Source organism: Procambarus clarkii, chromosome 17 (assembly GCF_040958095.1).
Source record: "Procambarus clarkii isolate CNS0578487 chromosome 17, FALCON_Pclarkii_2.0, whole genome shotgun sequence".
NCBI lineage: Eukaryota > Metazoa > Arthropoda > Malacostraca > Decapoda > Cambaridae > Procambarus > Procambarus clarkii.
This window is the reverse complement of record NC_091166.1, coordinates 33,805,325-33,828,972: the sequence shown is the minus strand read 5'-3', so window position 1 is coordinate 33,828,972 and position 23,648 is coordinate 33,805,325. Positions and strand designations below refer to the sequence as shown.

At 44.1% G+C, this 23,648-nt stretch overlaps 3 protein-coding genes across 6 annotated transcripts in view; 1 reads left to right on the top strand and 2 right to left on the bottom strand.

Annotated features, from left to right (window-relative positions):
• The window catches only part of LOC123772378 (ribosome-binding protein 1), a 145,310-nt gene extending 132,247 nt beyond the window's left edge, over positions 1-13,063 (bottom strand). For both annotated transcript variants that reach the window (XM_069325815.1, XM_069325817.1), the window contains exon 1: positions 12,918-13,063. The gene's annotated coding sequence lies outside the window, so the exon portion shown is untranslated. The remainder of the gene's footprint in view (positions 1-12,917) is intronic.
• Positions 799-7,566, bottom strand: LOC123772526 (DBF4-type zinc finger-containing protein 2 homolog). Its single transcript, XM_069326114.1, has 2 exons — positions 7,419-7,566; positions 799-1,337 (listed from the first exon to the last, which is right to left on the bottom strand). The coding sequence occupies exons 1-2, from the start codon at positions 7,564-7,566 to the stop codon at positions 799-801; spliced, it is 687 nt and encodes a 228-aa protein (XP_069182215.1).
• Positions 10,655-23,648, top strand: part of LOC123772380 (transmembrane protein 151B) — a 73,236-nt gene continuing 60,242 nt past the window's right edge. Inside the window, exon 1 of one of the 3 annotated variants that reach the window (XM_045765474.2) lies at positions 10,655-10,730. The gene's annotated coding sequence lies outside the window, so the exon portion shown is untranslated. The remainder of the gene's footprint in view (positions 10,731-23,648) is intronic. The other 2 variants (XM_069325807.1, XM_045765473.2) reach the window with 2 other exon arrangements.

The window sequence follows — 23,648 nt, the reverse complement described above, 5'->3', positions numbered from 1 at the left end:
ATACCTGTCCCACTACCACCACCACTATACCTGTCCCACTACCACCACCACTACACCCGTCCCACTACCACCACCACTACACCCATCCCACTACCACCCCCACTACACCCGTCCCACTACCACCACCACTACACCCGTCCCACTACCACCACCACTCCCGTCCCACTACCACCACCACTACACCCGTCCCACTACCACCACCACCCCCGTCCCACTACCACCCCCACTACACCCGTCCCACTACCACCACCACTACACCCGTCCCACTACCACCACCACCCCCGTCCCACTACCACCACCACTACACCCGTCCCACTACCACCACCACCTCCGTCCCACTACCACCACCACTACACCCGTCCCACTACCACCACCACTACACCCGTCCCACTACCACCACCACAACACCCGTCCCACTACCACCACAACACCCGTCCCACTACCACCACCACTCCCGTCCCACTACCACCACCACCCCCGTCCCACTACCACCACTACTACACCCGTCCCACTACCACCACCACAACACCCGTCCCACTACCACCACCACTACACCCGTCCCACTACCACCACCACAACACCCGTCCCACTACCACCACCACCCCCGTCCCACTACCACCACCACCCCCTGTCCCCCCACCTTCCACCAAAGTGGGGGACATGAGGGTTGTGGTAGCAGTGTCTTATAAGGATTCCCACGACGGTGACATGAGACATGGTGACCAAACCTGGTGGACATGGTGACTGTTTTCCCAATATGAAGCAGATGTTGAGATGCCTCCAGGAGCTCTTGGAGCCCTAGGAGCTATAGGAGCCCCTAGGAGCCCTAGGAGTCCTAGGAACTCTAGGAGCCCTAGGAGCTCCAGAAGCCGTAGGAGGTCTAGGAGCCTTAGGAGCCCTAGGAGCCCTAGGAGCTCTAGGAGTTCTAGAAGCCCTAGGAGGTCTAGGAGCCCTAGGAGCTCTAGGAGTCCTAGGAGCTCTAGGAGCCCTAAGAGCTCTAGGAGCCCTAGGAGCTCTAGAAGCCCTAGGAGGTTTAGGAGCCCTAAGAGCTCTAGAAGCCCTAGGAGGTCTAGGAGCCCTTAGAGCTCTAGGAGCCCTAAGAGCTCTAGGAGCCCTAGGAGCTCTAGAAGCCCTAGGAGGTCTAGGAGCCCTAGGAGCTCTAGAAGCCCTAAGAGCTCTAGGAGCCCTAAGAGGTCTAGGAGCCCTAAGAGCTCTAGGAGCCCTAAGAGGTCTAGGAGCCCTAAGAGCTCTAGGAGCCCTAGAAGCCCTAAGAGCTCTAGGAGCCCTAAGAGCTCTAGGAGCCAGCGACCACTGTCCTGCTTCAATACCTCGTGGAGCTGAAGGAATTGTTTACACAAAGACACCGCTGAAGATGAAGAGAGATTACACACTTGCGACTTACTACGGGAGGCCCAATGGGAAAGAGAAATGGAAGGGAAGACAGCACTCGACATGATGGAATTCACTGCTGGGAAAGGTGCCGAGCTCAACGGAACAGTGCACAACACTCAAGAAGGAGGTGGATGAACAAAGTCAAGTAAATCCCCGGATTAAACAGGCGAGGCAGGGAAGCTAGAGGAGAAACACACCTGGACTAACTACAGAGAACAATAAAGAAGCCCTAAAGAGGACGAGAAATGAATACACACGAGATAGGAGAGAAGCGGAGAGGCAGTTTGATAATGACGTTGCTGAAGGAGCTGAGGAACAACCAAAGATGTTCTACATTCCTATGTGTGAAGAACAACAGAGATGCAGTACAGCAGACATCAACCCCAGGGTAGCAGCTGACATCAACATCCCAGAGAAGCAGACATCAACACCAGTGGAGGTAGGTAAGGAAGAAGACGTGTTGACTCCCGCTGGGGTATCGAACGAGGAATGGACTAACATATTACCAGTTGGCGAAATATTGAAAGTCAAGATTATTTTCTCACCTTACTTAGGCAAGATTGGTAGCCTTCGTTACTCCTCTTGTGGTTAATTATGTATACACACACACACACACACGCCCACACACACACATTTACACACAAACACTCACACACACACATACACACGCCCCTCACACACACACTCACACACACACACACATACACACGCCCCCCCCCCCCACACACACACTCTCTCTCAGCTCCCCTCACGACCCAGGGCCCCCCTTCTCCCTCCCCATCCCATACCCTCCATGTTTTCCTACTCTAGGGGAATCAACAGAAACTGTGGATGGACAGAAAAGAGTCAGCTTCAAGGTGATGTACACGAACATAGATGGGATTACAAGCAAGGCGAGTCAACTTAGGGAAAGAGCACAAGAAGTAAACCCAGATGTAATGGGAACCACGGAAACAAAACTCTCAGGAATCATAACAAATGCAGTGTTCCCCCAGGATTACACTGTAATAAGGAAAGAGAGGGAGGGTAGGGGAGGAGGCAGAGTGGCCCTACTCATGAGAAAGGAATGGAGTTTCAAGGAGATGGTCATCCCGGGCTGTGAAGGGTTTAGAGACTACATAACAGGCACCATGACCATGGGAGGACCTAGCGTAGTAGTAGCAGTGATATATAACCTTCCACCAAATGACAGAAGACCCCAGACTAGAGTATGACAGAAACAACATGGCAGTTAATAACATAATTGTGAGGGCAGCCTCTGCTGCCTGTAGAAATCGATCCCATCTGCCCATCATGAGGGACTTCAATCACGGAAGGATAGACTGGGAGAACAAGGAACCGCACGGAGGAGAGGATACATGGAGAGCCAAACTAGTGGAGGTGGCGACAAGAAACTTTCTAAGCCAACATGTCAGGGAACTCACTAGGATGAGCAGAAAAGTTTATCCCGGCCCAAAAGGTAAAAAATGAAATGCAGATGAGAAACCCATGGTTTAATCAGAGATATAGGCTAGCTAAGCAACAAAGTAAAAGAGCGTGGATAAACTATAGAAATAATAGAACACTAGAGAGCAGAGAACGTTGCCAGAGAGCCAGGAATGAATACGTCAGGGTGAGAATAGAGGCAGAAGGGCAATATGAAAACGACATAGCAAGCCCAACCCAAAACTGGTAGATAAACACTTCTTGAAACAACATAATACAGAACCAACAAGAGGAAGGGAAGATGACCCACCAGCCATGTTAGACTTGGTGTTTACCCAAAATGAGGCACAGGTAGAGAATATAGAGTATGAGATGACGCGGAAGGGGCAAGTGTTATCATGTTTCAGTACATAATGGAGCTAAAGGAACTGGATAGACAAAGAAACACGGAATATGAGAGACCACAGACGTGGAGACAACAGTAAGATGAGAGATTTACTGTGTGAAGTCCAGTGGAGAGAAGGCACTGGAAGGCTCGATGACAAATGAAGTGATGGAGAGCTAAACTATTGGATGTGGTAACAATAATCTTCCTGAGCCAACACGTACAGTGACCACAGAGTACTGACCAACCCGTCCTCTTAAAACAACGTCACTTTTCGCTCGTATGCGCGCTATGACCAAAAATGGATATAATTTAAAATGAAATTGGCTCACGAAAGTGAAGTAGTGGTCCGTTTTCTGTTGTGAGTCCTGTGACTTACTCGGTAAAGTTAGGAGAGGAAACTTTCAATTAACGTTTTTCATGACGTTTTGAAACTTTAGGAGAATTTCCTGCCCTCCTAACCTACCAGAGGACCCTTAACTTACTGTTTTAGAAAAAAAAAAAATCTAAAATATATTTTCATTTTTTTTTTCAAATTACGTCCATTTTCGGTCGTACGAGCAAACGGCCAAATTGAGACGTAATTTATAAGAGGACATTACTGGCCATCCCCAGTGTTACCAACTTGGTGTACTGACTCAGAATATGCCTTAGAGTATACGTTAGATGTGAGTGGTTGAGATCACGTTACTGAAGAACAATGTCTTTTGTTCTTTAAGACTTAATCAAGAAAGCAGCCATGGTCAAGTCCCAATTATCACAGTTATATATTTATCACAACTCTGTTGCTTCAGAGAATTACAAATTGACTCCAAAAACTCAGATAAAACTCCTTCTGTATAAAATGTTTAATGATACGCACTTTATAATATCCCAACACTCCGAGCAGTACGACAATGAACTCAATCTTCACTCTACGTCTACTTGGCAAAGTCTACCAGGAAACAAACTCATAGAAAATGATTCATTCTCAATAAACCACAGAAAATGGTATTGTGCCTGCCAAATATTGAGAGACTAACATATTCTTCCCAATCTGTACACGACTTATTTGATTCTAATTATGACTCCCCGATGCATGGTTGTCTTAAATATATGCTCTTCACTAATAAATATAAACTTAAATATGTTTATCTTTAAAAGCCTTTCATATCACAGCTTCTCTGACAAGTTTTGACACTATTGAGTATTGATTACATGGAAATCTCTAGTGACAGATTATCTACAAATCCACAGTATCTAATTATATGGAAATCTTTAGTGACAGTATGTGTAAATCTATATTTACTGGTTATATGCAAATCTACAGTATATTATAGAATTAGTCGTATGGTAATAATACTAGAAGAAACGATTTTTGATGATGAACTAAATGTTGTTGATTGTGGTTTAGGGCGTGGGATTGGGAGTACCAAGTGTAAGGGTTCGAATCCTCCTAATGGCTCCTACTGATTGTCTCATTATGATTACTATCAGGTCATGTATAACTCAGAAAAGAAAGAACCCCTAGCCGCCAAGAATCTTACACTCACGGTGTGACACATTAGGAAATATAAGAGATCAAACTTCAAGAGGAAACACCCACCATACACCCCCCCCCACCTACAAGATACTAAGACGGGCACCATCGACCCAAACATTCACAGAGGCTGTGGATGATACACAGCCACATACCTTCCCTTGAACTAGTTGTACACCTTCCCCCCAGACACCCCGGCCTCAACCACTGTACAGTACACCTCAACCCGCCAGCCAGGTCACCCAAGAACTGTACTTCAGACAATCGTCGCAAAAACGACCATTCTACACACAATATTTATCGTCCGTCACCAGTTTGGTCATAGTGTTTCTCTGCCTCCTATTACACCCAGGGCAGTAGATCAAGGAGCAGATGGCGTGTACAAGCGTGGAGGCGGCCCAACACGCTCCATCATGTCCTGCAACCCCCACCACACAACATTCCAACCTCTCGCAGACGTACAACATATGCAGTTGATCATCCTGACCACCACCGTGCAAACAACCATCCGACTCGAAAAGATTCAACATATGTTATCGGGCGTTAACATCCAGAGAATCATGCAAGAAAGACTGCTACCATCCTGCACCAATGGGTCTTAAAACCGGCCTTTTGTATTACCACAAACTTCCCGCCAGTCCAAACATGGGTACAACTCTTCAACTGGCTGGCGGGAAGCACCACTATACACCAATACTGCACTACTGTTCCAGCATCTATAACCGGACTGCTGACAAACCATCCGAAGTACCTCAATTCCAAAAGAATACGGAGGGAACACATGCCACATCACCCACAACCGGAGCACCCAACCAATAACTCACTCGTAGAGCACCAAGGACCCGACGCGGTGGCGAACCCTGCCAAACTCCCTCTGAAATGTGACAACAAATATGGCAGCAACCTTCCAGTTCACGTCCACCAGACCAAGACCAGTCTGAGATCGATGCTCATACAACGATAACATACTTACCAGGACATACTTGCCCTTGCAGAGAAATCGGCAAATTGCACTATTCAGAGACTTTGCCACAGCCTTCTCGGCAGAAAGCAGTTTGTAAAATACAATATCTTCGACGGTACCCGCAAGTTGACCACTACCGCCCTCTCGTATATCGTCAAGTTCAGCACATCTTCTGTGCCAGGTAAGTCCACTACAGGCTCACCATAGCCCGTGCTGCTTGGAACGTTCTGTTCCCAGTAGCTGAATCTAAAACAACAACAACTTTGTCAACTTTTTACATGACCTCAACCCGACTGCCACGAACACCCACCGCTGTACCATCTCCCACGTCTCCTGCATCAATTCCTCAACACCAGGAAACCACCGAAGTTGCAAAGAATTTAACATCGACACAACCCTCAATCCTCCAACAGGACACTCCACCCGGGACGACCAGGTACCAACACCCATCAAACAGGTCTTATACTTATTATTTATATTTTTGTATTTATATATACAAGAGTTCTTACAATCTTATACAGTCACTAGCACGCGTTGCGTTTCAGGAAGGTTCTTAATCCAAATTTTCCCCGGAATCCGATTCGCCAAATTGTTTAACAACCAGGTACCTATTCACTGCTGGGTGGACAAAGGCTACAGTTAAGGATTGGCGCCCGGTTAATACTTCCCGGCCAGGATACGAACCCAGGCCAAAGCGCTCGCGAAGCGCCGGATGAGCGTCTTACCACTGCGACCCGGCACCTGCTCGACCATTTCAGACAGCCCCAGTCGCCTTCTCAAACCGACAGTTTCAAGTGCCCTTAAAAGGCCCTCATTCGAGCCCACGACCAAAGACGAATCTTCCACATATCCACACACCACCACCACCATCACCACAACAACAACCACAACCATCAGCCCAAGCGGTAACTTTGGAAACCCGACCGGCAACATAGGTGCCAGAACCTTACAAAGGAGCGCCAGCATGGTGTACAACGAACAGTGACATCGACAAGGTACACTATTGCCTCAGCGATCTCCCTAAAGTAAAATGTCATACGATTAATACATACACAATCCTGACAGTTCAAATACAGCATCTGTTCCCAATCCAAAATCCAGTCATTCACCCCTAAACGACGCGACACATCAAACAACAAACCCCATCGAAGGCCTTCGACTGGTCCAAACTGACCAGTGGTGCTAAAGTCCCATTACACTGGATACAATACACCACAACATGTTGTTGTTGTTGTGGTGGACCATGGACTGGCCCGGCGCCCCACAACTCTGCCCTCCTCAAAAACACACCTCCATTACCTCACTGAGTCACCATAGCCATAGCTACACTTAACAGTCTAGCTATCAATAATGGTAATGTCTTCTTACAGACATAATAGCATAAGATAAAAACCCACACTTATGTACTTGTTAAATTTATGTCAAAATTTACATCAATCACAAATTACTATGATTTACACCATATTAATACTAATATTTCCTCTATTAATAACAACTCCAGTTCTCAGAATATTAGGATTATAGAAAGGACACGTGATCATAATTCCTCAGACAACATTACGTTATCGGCAGATGGTAATAGTGGTGACCTGGGGCAGATTCACGAAGCAGTTACACGAGTACTTACGAACGTGTACATCTTACCTCAATCTTTGACGGCTTTGGTTACATTTATTAAACAGTTTACAAGCATGAAAACTTGCCTATCAACTGTTGTTATTGTGGAGTCTCACCTGAGCTGCCGTGCGGTGTAAACGTGTCGCTTGACCGCTCCGGCAGTTTGGGGTAGTTGCCGTTTTGGACGGCAGGGGGTGTGGGTGTCTCTACCCTCCCTGCTGTTCTTTGTGGTGTGGACGTGGCGTGTTTGCGATGGGCAGCCATCTTCCAGCTATCGTGAGGGTAAACTCCATAGGATTGGAGTTTACTGACCATGCGGGTTACCCGCTTGTGGACTTGGTCTTGAGTGACATGCTCAGGGTCCCGGTCCAGGATGTATACGGTGTCGAGCTTGATTCTTTCTCATTGTTCTTATTTTGTGTCTGCTGTGTTTTTCAATGGATTTACCGTGTTTGTACTTTGTTGTACTGTGCTGTCGGCCCTTCTGGCCGGTGGTTTATTGTTTTGTTTTGTTTTGTTATGTTTTCTCTGTTTTTATTGTATTTAAATTGCATGCTTTGCATGTAAAAAAAAAAAAGTTGTTATTGTTATAAACAGCCTCCTGGTGCTTCGGAGCTCACTAAGTGTTTAATAATTGTAAACAAAGCCGCCAAAGGTTGAGAAAAGATGTACAGGATCGTAAGTGTTTGCGTAACTGCTTCCTAAATCTAGCCCCAGGTCAGGTCAAGAAGGACAAGAGCACTAGACCCAGAATAACAGCCTCATTAGAGGCTTTCTGAACAACATCACCGTAAATATTAACGTTGTCATACATGAATTATCCTCCTGCAATGAAACTTCCCATACACTAATAGGCTTCTTATACAAAAAACGTTTTCAACAAATTAAAACAATCCATAGCGAAAAATGTGCAAGAAAAATGTATATTATTCCTGGAATTATACATTTATTGATAGGTGGGGGGGGGGAAGTTGGATGTGTTTATATTAAGGTGAGCACGTAGTTAAACTGTTCAAACATCTGGTATTGCCAACTCCCACGAGCTATGTTGAGTGCTAACTGCCCAATTATTGACTCCGTGTCTCTCTGGCTTGTTTACTTCGGGAGTGACGTAGTGGGTTGGCAGTCTTGGCAGAGGGCTGGCTCACTTAACATCAGCCAGTCCTATACAATATTGCTCCTTTGTACAACTGTGGCGAGTTGTTGGTTGTGTCTGACGTCTGATTGTCACTCGTCTTCCTCCCCTCGTATAACCTAACAGATTATATGATTATTCGTATTCTATTATCGCATCATATTATACTACTATGCATACATATAACCAGTTTTAGGAATCTGGACGTGTTGAACAACTTACAAGAAGGATTTTTCTCCACGGGCACAACCTAGAGACCAGGCTACTCTCAGTGTAAAGGTATGTACCCCAAGAGTTGAGCGGACAACATAACATTGTGGGTTTATCTTCGCTAAGCAGTCATGGGGATCCTAAAATTAAATTTACTTCAGCCTCTCTTGACTGTTTCGAGAGACCGGATTATAATTATATTTCAATTTCACGGGTTGGTGCAAGCCTCGTCCTCCCTCCATACTCTACAGCTCTCGTTGTTTGTCCCTCCAGCGTGTGACAACGCAAGAAACACCGCCGTTATTGGTAGGCTATTGTCATCCGGTTTTATTGATGGATATTTTGAACTAACGCTCTGAGTAACGAATAGAAGGAAGGGAACTATCAGCGGGAAAGCGCCAAGCCATTACGACTATATAGAACTGGGAAGGGGTCAGGATAAGGATTTGGAATTGGGGAAGGAATGGTGCCCAATCCTTGGACGGTCCGGGATTGAACGCCGACCTGCATGAAGCGAGACCGTCGCTCTACCGTCCATAACGAATGGGAAATTTATACTAATTTACGTCTGATAGTTGTAGGGTATTTGTATCCAGAAGACTCAAGAATGTAGTAAAGATCAGTTTCTAGTTTCGTAGTTTTCACTTATTTATGGGTAAAAATTATAACGATTTATAAAAATTAGTCTCTTCATATATTGTTATACCATTTTGGATGGTATATACTACTTTTATGATTAAATGACGATAATTTAATTTACCTGCAGTTTATTAATGTTGTTAATTTTACTACACAGGAATGAGCATATTATCCGGAGACCTATACTAAATATTAATTTGGTTTATTCGAGTGAGAGTTCTTGTTAGGAGTGTAACGATATCGATCAGAACACGTCTATATTTACAACCTCATTAGCACAATCAATTTCACACTGAAATATCATTCATTTCTTCCAAAATGAATACCTTTCCTCTCAATAGTTATGTACTCTATGAATTGCTATCAGCCATTCGTCAATACAGTTAGCTCTGCCATTTCTCAAACTCTCTTTTCCTCTCTTCTGTCTCTCCTCTCTATCTCTTAGCCCCTTTCCTCTCAACTGCTCTCACACACTTCCCTCTCCCTCCATATCCTTGCTCTCTTCAATGATCCTCACCCACTCCCTTCCCCCTCACTCTCTGTATTCTCTTACTCCTCTTCCGTCTCGTTCCTTCCCTTCATCTCACACCCCTTCCATCCCCCATACACTCGTCCTGCCCCTCTCTGACCTGTATATAGCCACAAACCTACGAGGGGCGTCTCTAAATTACTGCTTAAGCTCGGTATTTTTGGCCTTGTGGGTGAGGAGGAGGAATAAGAGGCGAAGTAGGTAAAAAGGTGAGTGAGAGAGAGAAAGATATATATATATATATATTACACGCAACTAAGACAGCGACGACAAAGTGGAGATAATGGAGCAGAGAAGCTGCATCACCTCCCGCTCTGCGCATCACAGTTTCACTGGGGGAAAAATCACTATGGTTCACTTGGTGTTGCTGGGGCTCTGCTGGATATTACCAAACTCCAAATGATTTTTGTTCTTGAATTTGAAATTGTACTCCTAAAAGCGCGTGTATGTGCTTGGGTTATGAGTATGGAATGTTGGGCAACCGGCGGGGAAAATATGACATGAAATAAAAAGTGGATAAAAAAAGAAAATTGAATATTACCAGAGATAGCAAATGCAAGAGAAAATAGCTACGGTCTTACGCTATGAACGGCTCGGGTCCCTCGTCGTGTTTTTACTTAAGTTTAATTCTTTTTAATACGAATTCCCCTTCGATGAGAACCATTTTGGAAAAAACAAATGAAGATTATCAAAGAATTGAGCGGTAAGAAATTTTGTCAAGACAGTTGAGAGGATTAGCAAGTAGAATAATATAATTTGTAATGGAAGTAGAAATAGTTCACCGGCAACTGTTGTGACCGTTGGGAGGGCGGGGAGTGCCGACGGTGGCGGGGAAAGTCAGTGTCCGACTGGCTGTTGAAGGGGAAGGGTGTGTGTGCCGTCTCTCCGCGCTATTCCGTGTATAACTGTGCCATAGTATGTCTCAAAGCCATTTCCACTTAATATAGTAATTGATGAAATACATTATTAATGCGCGTGGATCGACGGAAGTGGTTGGGGAGGCTCGTGGCGAGTGTAGTGATGGTAAACATTGACCTGAGGCGCGGGGCAGGGCTCTTGTGTGTGCCAGCAATGTGTAGAGTGGGGATGGGCGGCACCCATCACCGTGCTCACTGGCACCCATCACCGTGCTACTGGCACCCATCACTGTGCTCACTGGCACCCATCACCGTGCTACTGGCACCCATCACCGTGCTCACTGGCACCCATCACCGTGCTCACTGGCACCCATCACCGTGCACACTGGCATCCATCACCGTGCTCACTGGCACCCATCACCGTGCTCACTGGCACCCATCACCGTGCACACTGGCATCCATCACCGTGCTCACTGGCACCCATCACCGTGCTCACTGGCACCCATCACCGTGCTCACTGCACCCATCACCGTGCTCACTGGCACCCATCACCGTGCTCACTGGCACCCATCACCGTGCTCACTGGCACCCATCACCGTGCTCACTGGCACCCATCACCGTGCTCACTGGCACCCATCACCGTGCTCACTGGCACCCATCACCGTGCTCACTGGCACCCATCACCGTGCTCACTGGCACCCATCACCGTACTCACGGGCACCCATCACCGTGCTCACTGGCACCCATCACCGTGCTCACTGGCACCCATCACCATGCTCACTGGCACCCATCACCGTACTCACGGGCACCCATCAGTGCCCATCACCATGCTCTCGCCCATCACCATTGTCTCACCCATCACAGTGCCCATCACCATTGTATCGCCCATCACAGTGCCCATCACCATTGTATTACCCATCACCATTCTCACCCATCACCATTGTATTACCCATCACCATTCTCACCCATCACTTTTTCCATCACCATTGACTCACCCATCATAGTGCCCATCACCATTCTCTCGCCCATTACTATTCTCTGACCCATTACTGCCCATCACCATTCTCTCACCCATTACTGCCTATCACCATTCTCTCACCCATTACTGCCCATCACCATTCTCAGGCATTACTGCCCATCACCATTCTCTCACCCATTACTGCCCATCACTATTCTCTCACCCATTACTGCCCATCACCATTCTCTCACCCATTACTGCCCATCACCATTCTCTCACCCATTACTGCCCCTCACCATTCTCTCACCCATCACAGTGCCCCTCACCATTCTCTCACCCATCACAGTGCCCTCAACATTCTCTCACCCATCATTAGAACATTCCTGTCCTAACAGAACATCGCCTTTTGACGTATACTGTACCTAAGGTCGATAATTATCGTGCTAGAAAACTGCAGCGGGTCGCGAAATTGACATACTGTCCCGTTTTCTGTTTTGGGTCCTCTGGTAGGTTAGGAGAGGACACTGGTACGACAGTTTCTTATCGTTGACCTTAGGAGGACAGGCTGCACCAGAACCCCACCCATGCCCCCACACCACACCCACATGCATCATCACATCACCCATCACCACAACATCACCCATCTACCACGACAGCTAAAGTTAATCCCTTTTATGTAAAGTGGGCGGAGAGCATTTTGAGTGAGGCCTTCATGTGGTGTGGCGGCCCCAGCAAAGGCAGCTGATGCGGTTGGAAAACATGACAACACTATTCCCCAAGGACATGCACTGGAAACCACTGGGCTGGCAACGTGACCACCCCTAATTACTAAGCCCATGCTTAAATGCAGTCGCGCCCACACTCTTCACGCCCACAGTAGTAAACTCGCCAAGCCCCCTCATCATCACCACGCCCACCACTGCTACACACTGGGAGCACCTCGTTCCATGCAACTTTTCGCCACTTTGCACCCTCGGCCACGCCCAACGTCCACATACACAGATCAACGCGCCCTCAATTGCAACACCCTGGTCAAGGTCAGTTTCATTAGGGGGCCATGGAACGCACGTGTCCATAATTGAAGGTTTTGGACAAGTGTTCCATTTGCTGGGTATTTTACATGAGCTCACAGTTTTGTGAAAGCTTGAGCACACAATGACAAACCATTGGGTCTAAAGAAGCCGTTTGTGTAATGAAGGCATATTGTAACATACTACACAAGAGCTTGGTTAACGGCGGCGCTCCTCCTTGTGGTATGAAAGGTTACGGAAATAACAAGAGGCTCACCTTGAGTCTTTAATCTTCTAGTTTTTCCCCGAAGTAACACAAGGCTCCGGTGGTAAATGTGGTAGGAATCGGAGGTGGCGAGGCTCCACACTACTGCCAGGAAGATGAAATAACCCCGAGGTCTTGCGGGTGGTGTCACATGTGCTTGCTACCTTGTGGTTGTCTTCTCTGCCAGAGGCGCGCTGCCCGTGATTGGCTGAATCACGCCCGGGGAGGGCGTGGCGCAGCCAATCACCTCCGGGCATAACCCGGAGGAAGGAAATGCTCCTGCCGGCGGGCAATTTAAATGTAGCTCCCTCCACAATACTAAATCCAATAGGATATAAGGTAGGATATGGTGGTATTTGTGTCCATGCATTTTTAAGGTTATGGACAACCATTTTTGTTTTATAATACCCACGATGATTTGTCATTTTTCTATTTTGGCGACGCTTTAAGCAATACTTAAATGTTGCTGTCTGAACGCCTCTGTAAAAGATGGCACGAATGGTATTAAGTGACGTCAGAGGAGCATGTGTTAGTTAATAAGCTTTGCAAATACCTTAGTTAGCACTAATCGTAGAACGTTTGTAGTTTTCCGAGCAGTAACCTGTCATATCAGGCAGCTCACCGCTCGTATAATACAAATTATAAGTGTAGAGGAAACTGCTGAAGGCATGACCCATGCACGGCTGCTCCTATTTATACCACAAACTAATTCATATATATGTCTAATACACTTAGTCGGAAATTTGTCGTAATTACCAAATTATATATATATATATATATATATATATATATATATATATATATATATATATATATATATATATATATATATCGGTTTTATTTAAACTTTGTTACAAAAAAAAGAATTACATATAAGGTACAAAGATGATTTTCATAAGTTGTCGAGTTCATCCAGTTCCTCAGATTGCGGGCAAGAACCTGGAATTCAGTGTGCATTTCCCCTCTGAATCGCCACGCTGAGGCGCTGGAAAAAGAAGCTGGTAGCTATAGAGTCTCTTGTTTTAATTAACGTGGAACTCAGTTCCTTAAAAAAACTGGTGGCACTCCTACCCCCCAGGCGCCGAGTGTTTTAGAAGCAATGTTGCCACAATTGTAGTGGTGATCCAGTTCTCTGTACTTATTGGATTTGGCTGATTCCCTGTGAGTGGCAGCGCCACCCGGTTGTGCAACACTGAAGGCAATGTAGGTGTTAGCCAGGGTTGATACACACATGTAGTCTTATACCAACTGATTGCCATTCTTCCAGGGGTTCACTGTGATACCATCTGGGCGATCAATAAGAGCAGCATATATATATATATATATATATATATATATATATATATATATATATACATATATATATATATATATATATATATATATATATATATATATATATATATACCAAATTCTGAAGCCAGAATTTACTAAATCACTAAAAACTAAAGGTTTTCTAAACACTAACAATTTTGTATATATAGCCTATCCCTTGATTAAAGAACGTATAATTTTCTCAATTGAACTGAAATATTTCCCATAATTTTAAAGCCATTGCTTTATGTTATGCTTGATTAGTGATTATTAAGTTATTTTTCTGAATCAAGGCTGATATACCCATTGATGGTTTTTACAGATTTGATAGAAATTTTAAAAACTAAACTGTTCTTTCACACAAAATTCAGACAATGTCCAAAATTTGTTTTGGTGTGACCTTCCTTTCTGAGCTGAATTACTTCCAATTTGTTCTCAAATATGGGGATTTGAAAAAAAATTATAAACAAGATTCTAGGTTAGGAGGCAACAACTAAATACACCATACAGATTGAGAATTACTCACGAGGGACGAATCTTTAATGATCTGTAAGTAGAATCTAAAATTTTATTGGCATTGTCTCATTAAGCCTCTCTAATGGTTGCCTGCTGGACTTTAATTTTTTTTTCGGGGGGGGGGGATTTCTAGTATGAATCGGGAACGGAATCGCTGTAATATAGGCTTATCAGTGCTTTATTTAGATAAACCGTTTGGACTTTGTGTTTTAATACAATATAAATCAGCAATGTAGACTGTATATTCTGCCCGAAAACTTGAAATGTAGATGCTCTGAAGACAAGTGAATGTATGAGGTTTGTGTAGATGTGCTGGCGAGTACTGTTTACTAGGTGACTGAAAATGAAATTGGCTAAAGTATCCAAATTTGTAATAACTTTATCAAATGATCACTTGATAGGTTCTCGTATACTATCCGATAAAAATTACTAGTAACTATACTCTGTGGTCTGTAAGAGAGACCATTTTACTTATATTTACTCTCATGAGTTATGTGGTGTTCATCCAATAACTTGCTAGGCTATATATTTTGTCCAGCCCACGTGCATATATACAGTTAACAATATAACTCGTCTGCGATTTATTAGTCTACTTTGTTGTCATGTTCTTCCCTTCATTTTGTATTGTTCACCATTACCTGGCATTGATGTCATTAATGGTAATCATAAATGGGACCTATCCAAAGATTCAAAATGGAGCACGTGCATCTTATATCAAGCCGTAAGCCTACTGTTACTTAAATCAACATTTTAATTTGTTCAAGATATCTGTTCCGTACCATAATGCTTAAAGAAAAATTCCTACGAGTTTATTAAATTTTGGTCAGAAATGGCTAGAAAGTGTCGTTTAATATTACGATTGACCACTAAGTCCGTATTGATTTTTTGGTTGACGCAGTAAACATGTGTTTAAGGTTTTCCACAGGCACCTTAAACCATTCCGATCAAATTTGTGTGCTTCGAAACGTCTTGCGTGCTTCAACGTCATTTTCTTGAATGATCAATGAACTAGCCTTGGCCAAGTTATTTAAATGGTTATAGCAGCTACTCGTCATTGGTAATGCACTCGTAGAGAAGAGACGAACCATCACTATTCCCAGAGTACTATAGCCTAGTCACTCGATTGTTCTAATCAGAGCAAAAGCACCCAAACTAGGGCTTATATACTTGTGGTTAAACAACCGGTCCATTACAGTGCTAGCTTGTATAGATTATTCACAATAATGTTCTATCTTGATCAGGTAAAAACATAATTCACTCCCTTGCTATATTTGTTGTAATATCATTGTTAACAAGGCGGTGTGAGGGCAGATGAAAGAGTAGGCTACTCACTCACCACTGGAGATCGTAGAGCCTTAAACTCTTCAGATGATTGCGATTCATTTGCATTACTTAACATATTAATAAGCTCTTACGACTTCAATACGGTATCCATTTTTTTAGCGAGACCCGAATGAATAAAACAATAAAATAAAGCTTTTTGGAAAGTTTAGTAAATTTATGGAGTCTTGCATTACTGTCGATAATTGCAGGTTCCTTTTAAGAGAAGTTTAGACGTTTGAAACTGGATCAAGTTGAGAAGTAGGCTTCAGTGCCCGAAAGTTATAATGCTAATTAGGACTCATTCACTAAGATGTGAATTAGACTATTTATGTTCAGTTTCCCTCCCCTCTCCATAATAGTGTTCCATTCCTTCCCCCCCCCCCCGCCCCCACTCACGCTAAAGTTTCCTATCCCCCCCTCACTGCATAAGACTGTGTTCCTTGCCCCACCTTAAAGGTGATCCCTCCCCCCTCCCTCCTGCCCGGATAATAAAGTATAAGGTGCCTCGCCCATAATAAAGTGCTCCCCCTCCCCCTCCAGCGCACAAGAGAGTGCTCCCGCTCTCCACCGCCCCCAACGCAAAATTCAATGCTCCCCTCCTTCATACTATACTAAAAGTGGTGCACCCACATAAGGTAATGTCCCCTCCCCCACGCTTACCAATGTAGTGTTCCCTTTGTCTGCGTCGAAGTACATTCACCCCTTCTATTTAATCATTCCCTCCCCCTTCCCCTTGCTCTTTAATTCTCCACGATGACCAAGTTTTGCAAAACTTTGAATTAATTTGAACATTTGACAATTAACCTAAGGTAAAGCCAGCCTAACCTTCTTCATAACCTAAACCAACGTGCTAAGCAAGCGGGATTTATAACCTAGCTGATCAGATCGATTTATCTCTAGGTAAGTTTAGCTGTAAAATGCTAACCAAACTTAGGTAACTCAGCCGATAAATCTCCAGCAAAATGTAGTTAAATCATCTTGTCCGACTTAGCCTTCCTAAACGACGGAAGGCCGTAGCCCAGCCTATCCAAATTATTTTATTCAAAGCTAATCCAACTTGTACGACTGCTCATAAAGCTAACCCATCCTACTTAAATTTACTGAACAAAGAAAACCTTATTTTTTCCAACACTACAGTTACAGAGCACATACTATCTGTCTCCTGCTAAAAGAAGCATACTATGCCGAAGTCTATCCACCTCCAGCTAAAAGAAACTATACCTAGTAATATCCATCCCCCAACTAATTGAAGATTAGCTGCGGGTGAATAGCTCTATCCACGTCCAGCTACAAGAAGCAAGTCCATCTAAGGTAACGTTTCAACTCACCCTAAATAAAACTGGGTTTACCCATGCAAACGAGCTCAACTCGACAAATAAGATGACCTGGCGAACCCTAGCCAACCCACTCAGCAAAGCTAATCCAGTTGACCTTAACCAGCTCGCTCGAAATCCACCTAACCTAACCAACGATACACAAAGCCAACTTATCATGGCCCAATTCAGTCAATGCTACAATTATCCGACATAAAGCTAGGCTCCCTTTATCCTAATCAAATCAGAAATAATATATTACCATATTAGCCAGGCTAAAAATATAAAAATTATTTTCAATTGTTAACGAACTCATCAGCTTCGAATTGTCCTGAAGTCGTTGTGTATTCTCGACATGTTAAAGCGGCAATTTCAGGCCATTTACCATTAGGGAACTTTTTTAACTGTCGAAACTAATGTTTCCTTGGGCAAGAGTGTTGTTGGAAAAAAAACAGTTTTTGGTTGTTTGTCAGGCGAGGAAATTGCGTTCCCATATGGGGGCACATGTCTCTGAACCCATCTTCATCTCGTTTAAAGGCAAACATAGCCTCGGGTGTGGGGTCACCACCTGCCCAGGCTCTAGGAAACAATGGCTGGTTCATATTACAGTGTGGGCCGTGGGAGGAATAAATCACAAATAGTAATCGGAAGTGGCGAAATTTGTTAAATAATTTTTATATGCTTTGTGTGTGCAATACAAGAAAAAGGTGAAATAATAATGTAACGGAATGAATTTTATAAGAAGAAAGAGAAAATGAGGGTAGACCATGGAAAGAGAAGCGCTGTGCCTGTTGCGAAATAGTGGTTTTGGGCAATGAATAAATTCATTTTGCAGTTCAGGGTGTGTATGTGTGTACTCACTTAGTTGTACTCACCTAGTTGTGCTTGCGGGGGTTGAGGTTCGGCTCATTGGTCCCGCCTCTCAGCTGTCAATCAACTGGTGTACAGGTTCCTGAGCCTACTGAGCTCTATCATATCTACATTTGAAACTGTGTATGGAGTCAGCCTCCACCACATCACTACCTAATGCATTCCATTTATTAACTACTCGGACACTAATAAAATTCTTTCTAATATGTGCGTGTGTGTAAAATTAAGATTTAAAGGAACCAAGATAGCAATTATTATTCCTTACTAGAAGGGGTACCCGGCGCTGCCCGGGATAGTCTGTATTTTCCCCCAACCTCCCCATTCCCCCTATCTTCTTTTCCCCCCTCTCCCCTCATCCCCCTCTTCAACTTCCCTCTCCCTTTCTCCCCTCTTCTTACCCTTTCCTGCCCTACCCCCTTCTTCCCTCTTATCTCCCCTATTTTCCCCTTCTCCCTCGTTTCACTCTCCCCTTAACCACCATCTCCCTACCCTCCCTCATCCATCTCCCTACCCTCCCTCATCCATCTCCCTACCCTTCCTCATCCAACCTCGAAAAGACTTTTCTATATATATATATATATATATATATATATATATATATATATATATATATATATATATATAATGAGAAGAATTATGTGAAGATTTCTATGATCACAAAATGTGTGAGATAGGATTAAGTAGCGAAAATGCAATTATGTACCACAAGGATCCAAGAGGTAAGATACGTAATGTTGAGAAGTTGTGTGGGGACCTTGATTGATGGGTCAGGTCACTATCAACATATCTGACGTGATAGGGATCTTGGTAAAAGAGGCTGTGTACAAATTAAACTTAGTGTCGTGTGGAATGTATACAAGAAATGTTTGATTAGGAATGTCAAGAAAGTGTGTGAAACTGCACAAACTGGTAGAAGAATGAGAGGAACCCCTTGGTGAGATTCCTTCTGAGGAAGGCATCTCGTTCTCTCGTTCCTTCTGAGAACGAGAGAAGGAAGCCAGTCAACGAGAGCATAATAATAATTCAAGATCTGCGAAAGATAAGTTAAAAAGACAGATAATAAAGGAATAGAAGAAAAATTAAATATTAAAACCAATAAGCTCTTTTTATAAAGCAGTAATCTATAAAAATGCAGCTGGAAGATTGATGAATAAATGGGAATGTTAAAAATGAACGTTTTAAAATGCTCAATGACGAAGAGGAGATTAGTAGTGGGTGGCGGAAATGTTTCGCAAATGTAAAGAGTGGAAGAGAAAAAAAGAGGTATTAATGTGAAAAAGATAAGATTTGAAGGTGTAAGAGTGCCTGATAGTATGGATGAAGATACCTCAACGAAAGAGATGAGTACATTAGTGATTGTGTTGAGGGGTGGAAAACCTGTAGGGTTCTTGGGGCATTTTCTAGTACGACGTTTTTTGGCCTTAGGTAGAGTATACGTCAAAATGAGACGTTTCATTGGGAGGACGGGTTGAATTTACGCCATCTTAGACATAATTTAGTACATCGACTTTGACGTCAAGGAAAAGAAGATTGTTATTCAACTGTAAAATTCTCTGGCGCGTCCACAAATTTAGGGTGTAGTGTTTTTTTTATATTATTAATACATTAGGTACATCTGTATTTGTGCAGCTACCCTAGACTATATGAAGGGAAGTACAGTGTGTCCAAAAAGCTAGCTACGTGGTGCTAAAAAATCCTCATCACACAGGATGGTAATGCCCAGTTATTAGACCATTCATTGTAGTGTTGTTTGCTAAGATGAGTAATATAAAGTCTACAGACACGCGCATTCACATTTCACTTAGTCGAATTGGATACTACTGGAAATGAATTTTCATAGTGGGAATATTAAGTGATTCATAGGCATTTAGTTCTGCATGTTAACTGACCTGAATTATGCCAATATCTACGCATGGAGGTACAGCTATACATTCCATGGTGCATAGGCCCGTACACCCCCATAACCTTGCTCGTAGATGATGTAAATCTAATGAGAATTAGAGTAGATGCAGACTGTGGGAACCTGCAGACACCCCACGAGGATAGAGAGGTGGCGTCTGAAATTGAACTCATAAATATCAAATAACGTGTATAAAAACAGGAATGAGAAGCCCCCACGGGCAGTATAGGAGAATGTGGGAGGCTGTTTCTGGTAAGGGAGAAAAATAGAAATGTAGGAGTATACACAACTCCAGAATGACTGCAGAGGAACACATTAACATAATTACATCCGCAGATCACGTAAAACTTGCAAGTGGTCGGATAGCTCTCGGGAATTTGGATGCCTTGGCTTGCATTGGATACAATCTACGTATGGCTCACTTTTTAGTACGCAGCTTCTTCCTATAATTCCTATTTGAAAAACAGTGAAACTAGAAAATTCCAAAGCTGCGCGAGGAAGCTCTTTTCAAATTTACAGGGACTAAACTAAACTGGACGGTAATACGACAGTCTCACTTCATGCAAGTCGGCGTTCAATCCCCGACCGTCCAAGTGGTTGGGCACCATTCCTTCCCACCCCCGTCCAATCCTAAATCCTTATCCTGACCCCTTCCCAGTGCTATATAGTAATGACTTGTCACTTTCCCTTGATAATCCCCGTCCCTTTCCAGGTATGATAAGAACCACTACCTTGGAAGAAACACAAAACATGCGAGGCATGATAAAAGTTTTATGGGAGGCATAAACAAAATATTAAAATAAATGCATAAAAGACAAAGCGGTCATGTTTTAACGAAAATTGATAGGACTAGAGGTTACGGGTGGAAGTTAGAACAGTAACCTGTCAAGAACAATATCTAATGCGTAAGACTGCTATATAGTTTTAATGGCTTGGTGTTTTATCCTGACAATTTGCTTCCCTTCACCATAAGACTTACACAAGCCTGCGTGAATTGCACCTCATGTAGCTGGAAGACAGAAGAGATTGGGGAGACGTGATCACCACATACAAAATTCTCAGGGGGGAATTGACAGGATAAATGACTCCTTACACACCTTCAAATGTAGTCGTGATAGAGCTCAATAAGCTCAGGAACCTATACACCAGTAGATTGACAGTTGAAGAGGTGGGACCAAAGAGCCGAAGCTCAACCCTCGAAAGCACAACTAAGAGAGTACAACTAGGTGAGTACACACAAGAATATGATGACAAGAAGGCATGGATAGATGAACTGGAGAGAGCAGCAACAGTGGCACACAGAATGAGAGGTAAACTTCTACTCAAAACTTCTAAACTTAAAAAATTTCTTCTTGGGATCTAAATCACTGAGAGATCGGCTGGGAATCGAGAAATCCCCATGGCGGGGAAGTAACGTGGGGATCGAAATTAGTGGAATTTGTAGAAAGAAACTTCTTAATGCATCGTGTAAAGGATGCCACAAAAGAAAAGGGAGGAGATACACCAAACGTACTGAACCTGGAGCCTGTTTCACGAAGCAGTTACGCAAGAACTTGCGAACCTGTACATCTTTTCTCAATCTTTGGCGGCTTTGTTTACAATTGTTAAACAGTTAATGAGCTCCGAAGCACCAGGAGCCTGTTTATAACAATAACAACAGTTGATTGGCAAGTTTTCATGCTTGTAAACTGTTTAATAAATGTAACCAAAGCCGTCAAAGATTGAGAAAAGATGCACACGTTCGTAAGTACTTGTGTAACTGCTTCATGAATCTGGCCCCAGATCTTCACACAGCATGAGAAAAACATCGAGAACTATGAGCACGAAATACCACTAGAAGCGAGTGACCATTGTGTCCTGGTATTTGACTTTATGACTGACCTTAAAACAGAGACCATGAGACATGGAGTCAGGGAAACGGAGTAGATTATAGGACAGGGGATTACGTGAATCTTAGATAGTATCTGGGAAGTGTGTAATGGGAAGAGGAACGTAGAGCAAAGTCAGTTCCAGGAGGTGATGGACCAAGTCAAACTTGAGATACCATCACCAGAACTCTGGTTCAAGTCATCTTATTGCCTCAAAGGATTTTTTCACAGATGGGTCCTTTTCTCTAAAGACAGTACCAACAAGAAAAGGGGAATGTAGGAAGGGATGGAGAGAATACAGTGGTGATGAACAGAGGAAAAGCGGAATAGAGGCAATAGGGCTTGGAATGAATATATAAATATAAGATTGTTGGAAAACTATGAAAATAATATTGCTTCCAAAGCAAAGAAATACCCAAAATGCCTCTATATCCAACAGGAGGAACTGTGCTGTGGATATGTGGCAGGAACATTATAGGCTACAGAAGGGACTGTACTCTGGATATGTCACAGGAAGATAACAGGATACAGAAGAAGACTGTACTGTACGCTCGAGTTGGGTTTATAATTGTATATAATTGCCCTTCGATTACAGAGGCGTCCCGGCTGCCTTAGAATGCTTATCGATCCACATCACCTTGTGTTAAACTGTCCTGGTGGCGGGGCTGCCGGTAATGGCTCTTTTTCACGAAGTATCCCCTCACTAAACACCCGTTCTCTCTTATTTCCCACTCCGTCAAAAATGCAACGGTTTGTACTGACCAGAAAAGTACAAACCCCAGCCGTCCACCAAACCTATCGAGGCTGACGCAAAGAAAACGGTCCAAATTTCGCTGCAGTTATTGTATTATTATTTTGTATTTCTGACGGATTGGACTATTCCGTTAATAATGCGACGGAATTATATGAGGATGTGTTGGTGCGATACCTCCAGGCCATCTTAACCATCACAAATGTGTGTGACAGCTGGCCTGTTCATATTTATATTACGGGTATTGTAAGTACAGCTGATAGCACGTAGACTGATGACAGTGGTGCAGATGATGACATGAAGAATGATTACAGCTGTACAATTACAGACCGGAGTACAATAATAACTCTTGTCAAAGTTGAGCCTTCATTTATACACCATGAGGTGGGGCTCCTATTACGGGGGCCACATTGGGCCCCCACCTCGGGTTCCCACCTCGGGCCCCCACCACCGGGACCCCACCTCGGGCCCCCCACCACCGGGACCCCACCTCGGGCCCCCACCTCGGGACCCCACCTCGGGACCCCACCTCGGGACCCCACCTCGGAACCCCACCTCGGGTCCCACCTCGGGGGGGAGGGCCCACTACATACCCTGAGGTGGCCCCCCCCCCCTACTACACACACCCTGAGGTGGGCCCCTCGTTACAAGGGTGAAAGGTTAGGGAAGGTAGTAGAGAGTAGGGAAAGTGGTGAGGGGTAGGGAAGGTGGTGAAGGGTAGGGAAGGTGGTGAAGGGTAGGGAAGGTGGTGAAGGGTAGGGAAAGTGGTGAGGGGTAGGGAAGGTGGTGAAGGGTAGGGAAGGTGGTGAAGGGTAGGGAAGGTGGTGAAGGGTAGGGAAGGTGGTGAAGGGTAGGGAAGGTGGTGAAGGGTAGGGAAGGTGGTGAAGG

Bases quoted from the DNA above. Each gene is read 5' to 3' on its own strand.
- LOC123772526 (XM_069326114.1), bottom strand. From the start codon at position 7,566: ATGGCTGCCCATCGCAAACACGCCACGTCCACACCACAAAGAACAGCA. The intron at 1,338-7,418 runs GTGAGACTCCAC...CAATTCCTTCAG, and splicing joins TACACCGCACGGCAGCTCAG to CTCCACGAGGTATTGAAGCA.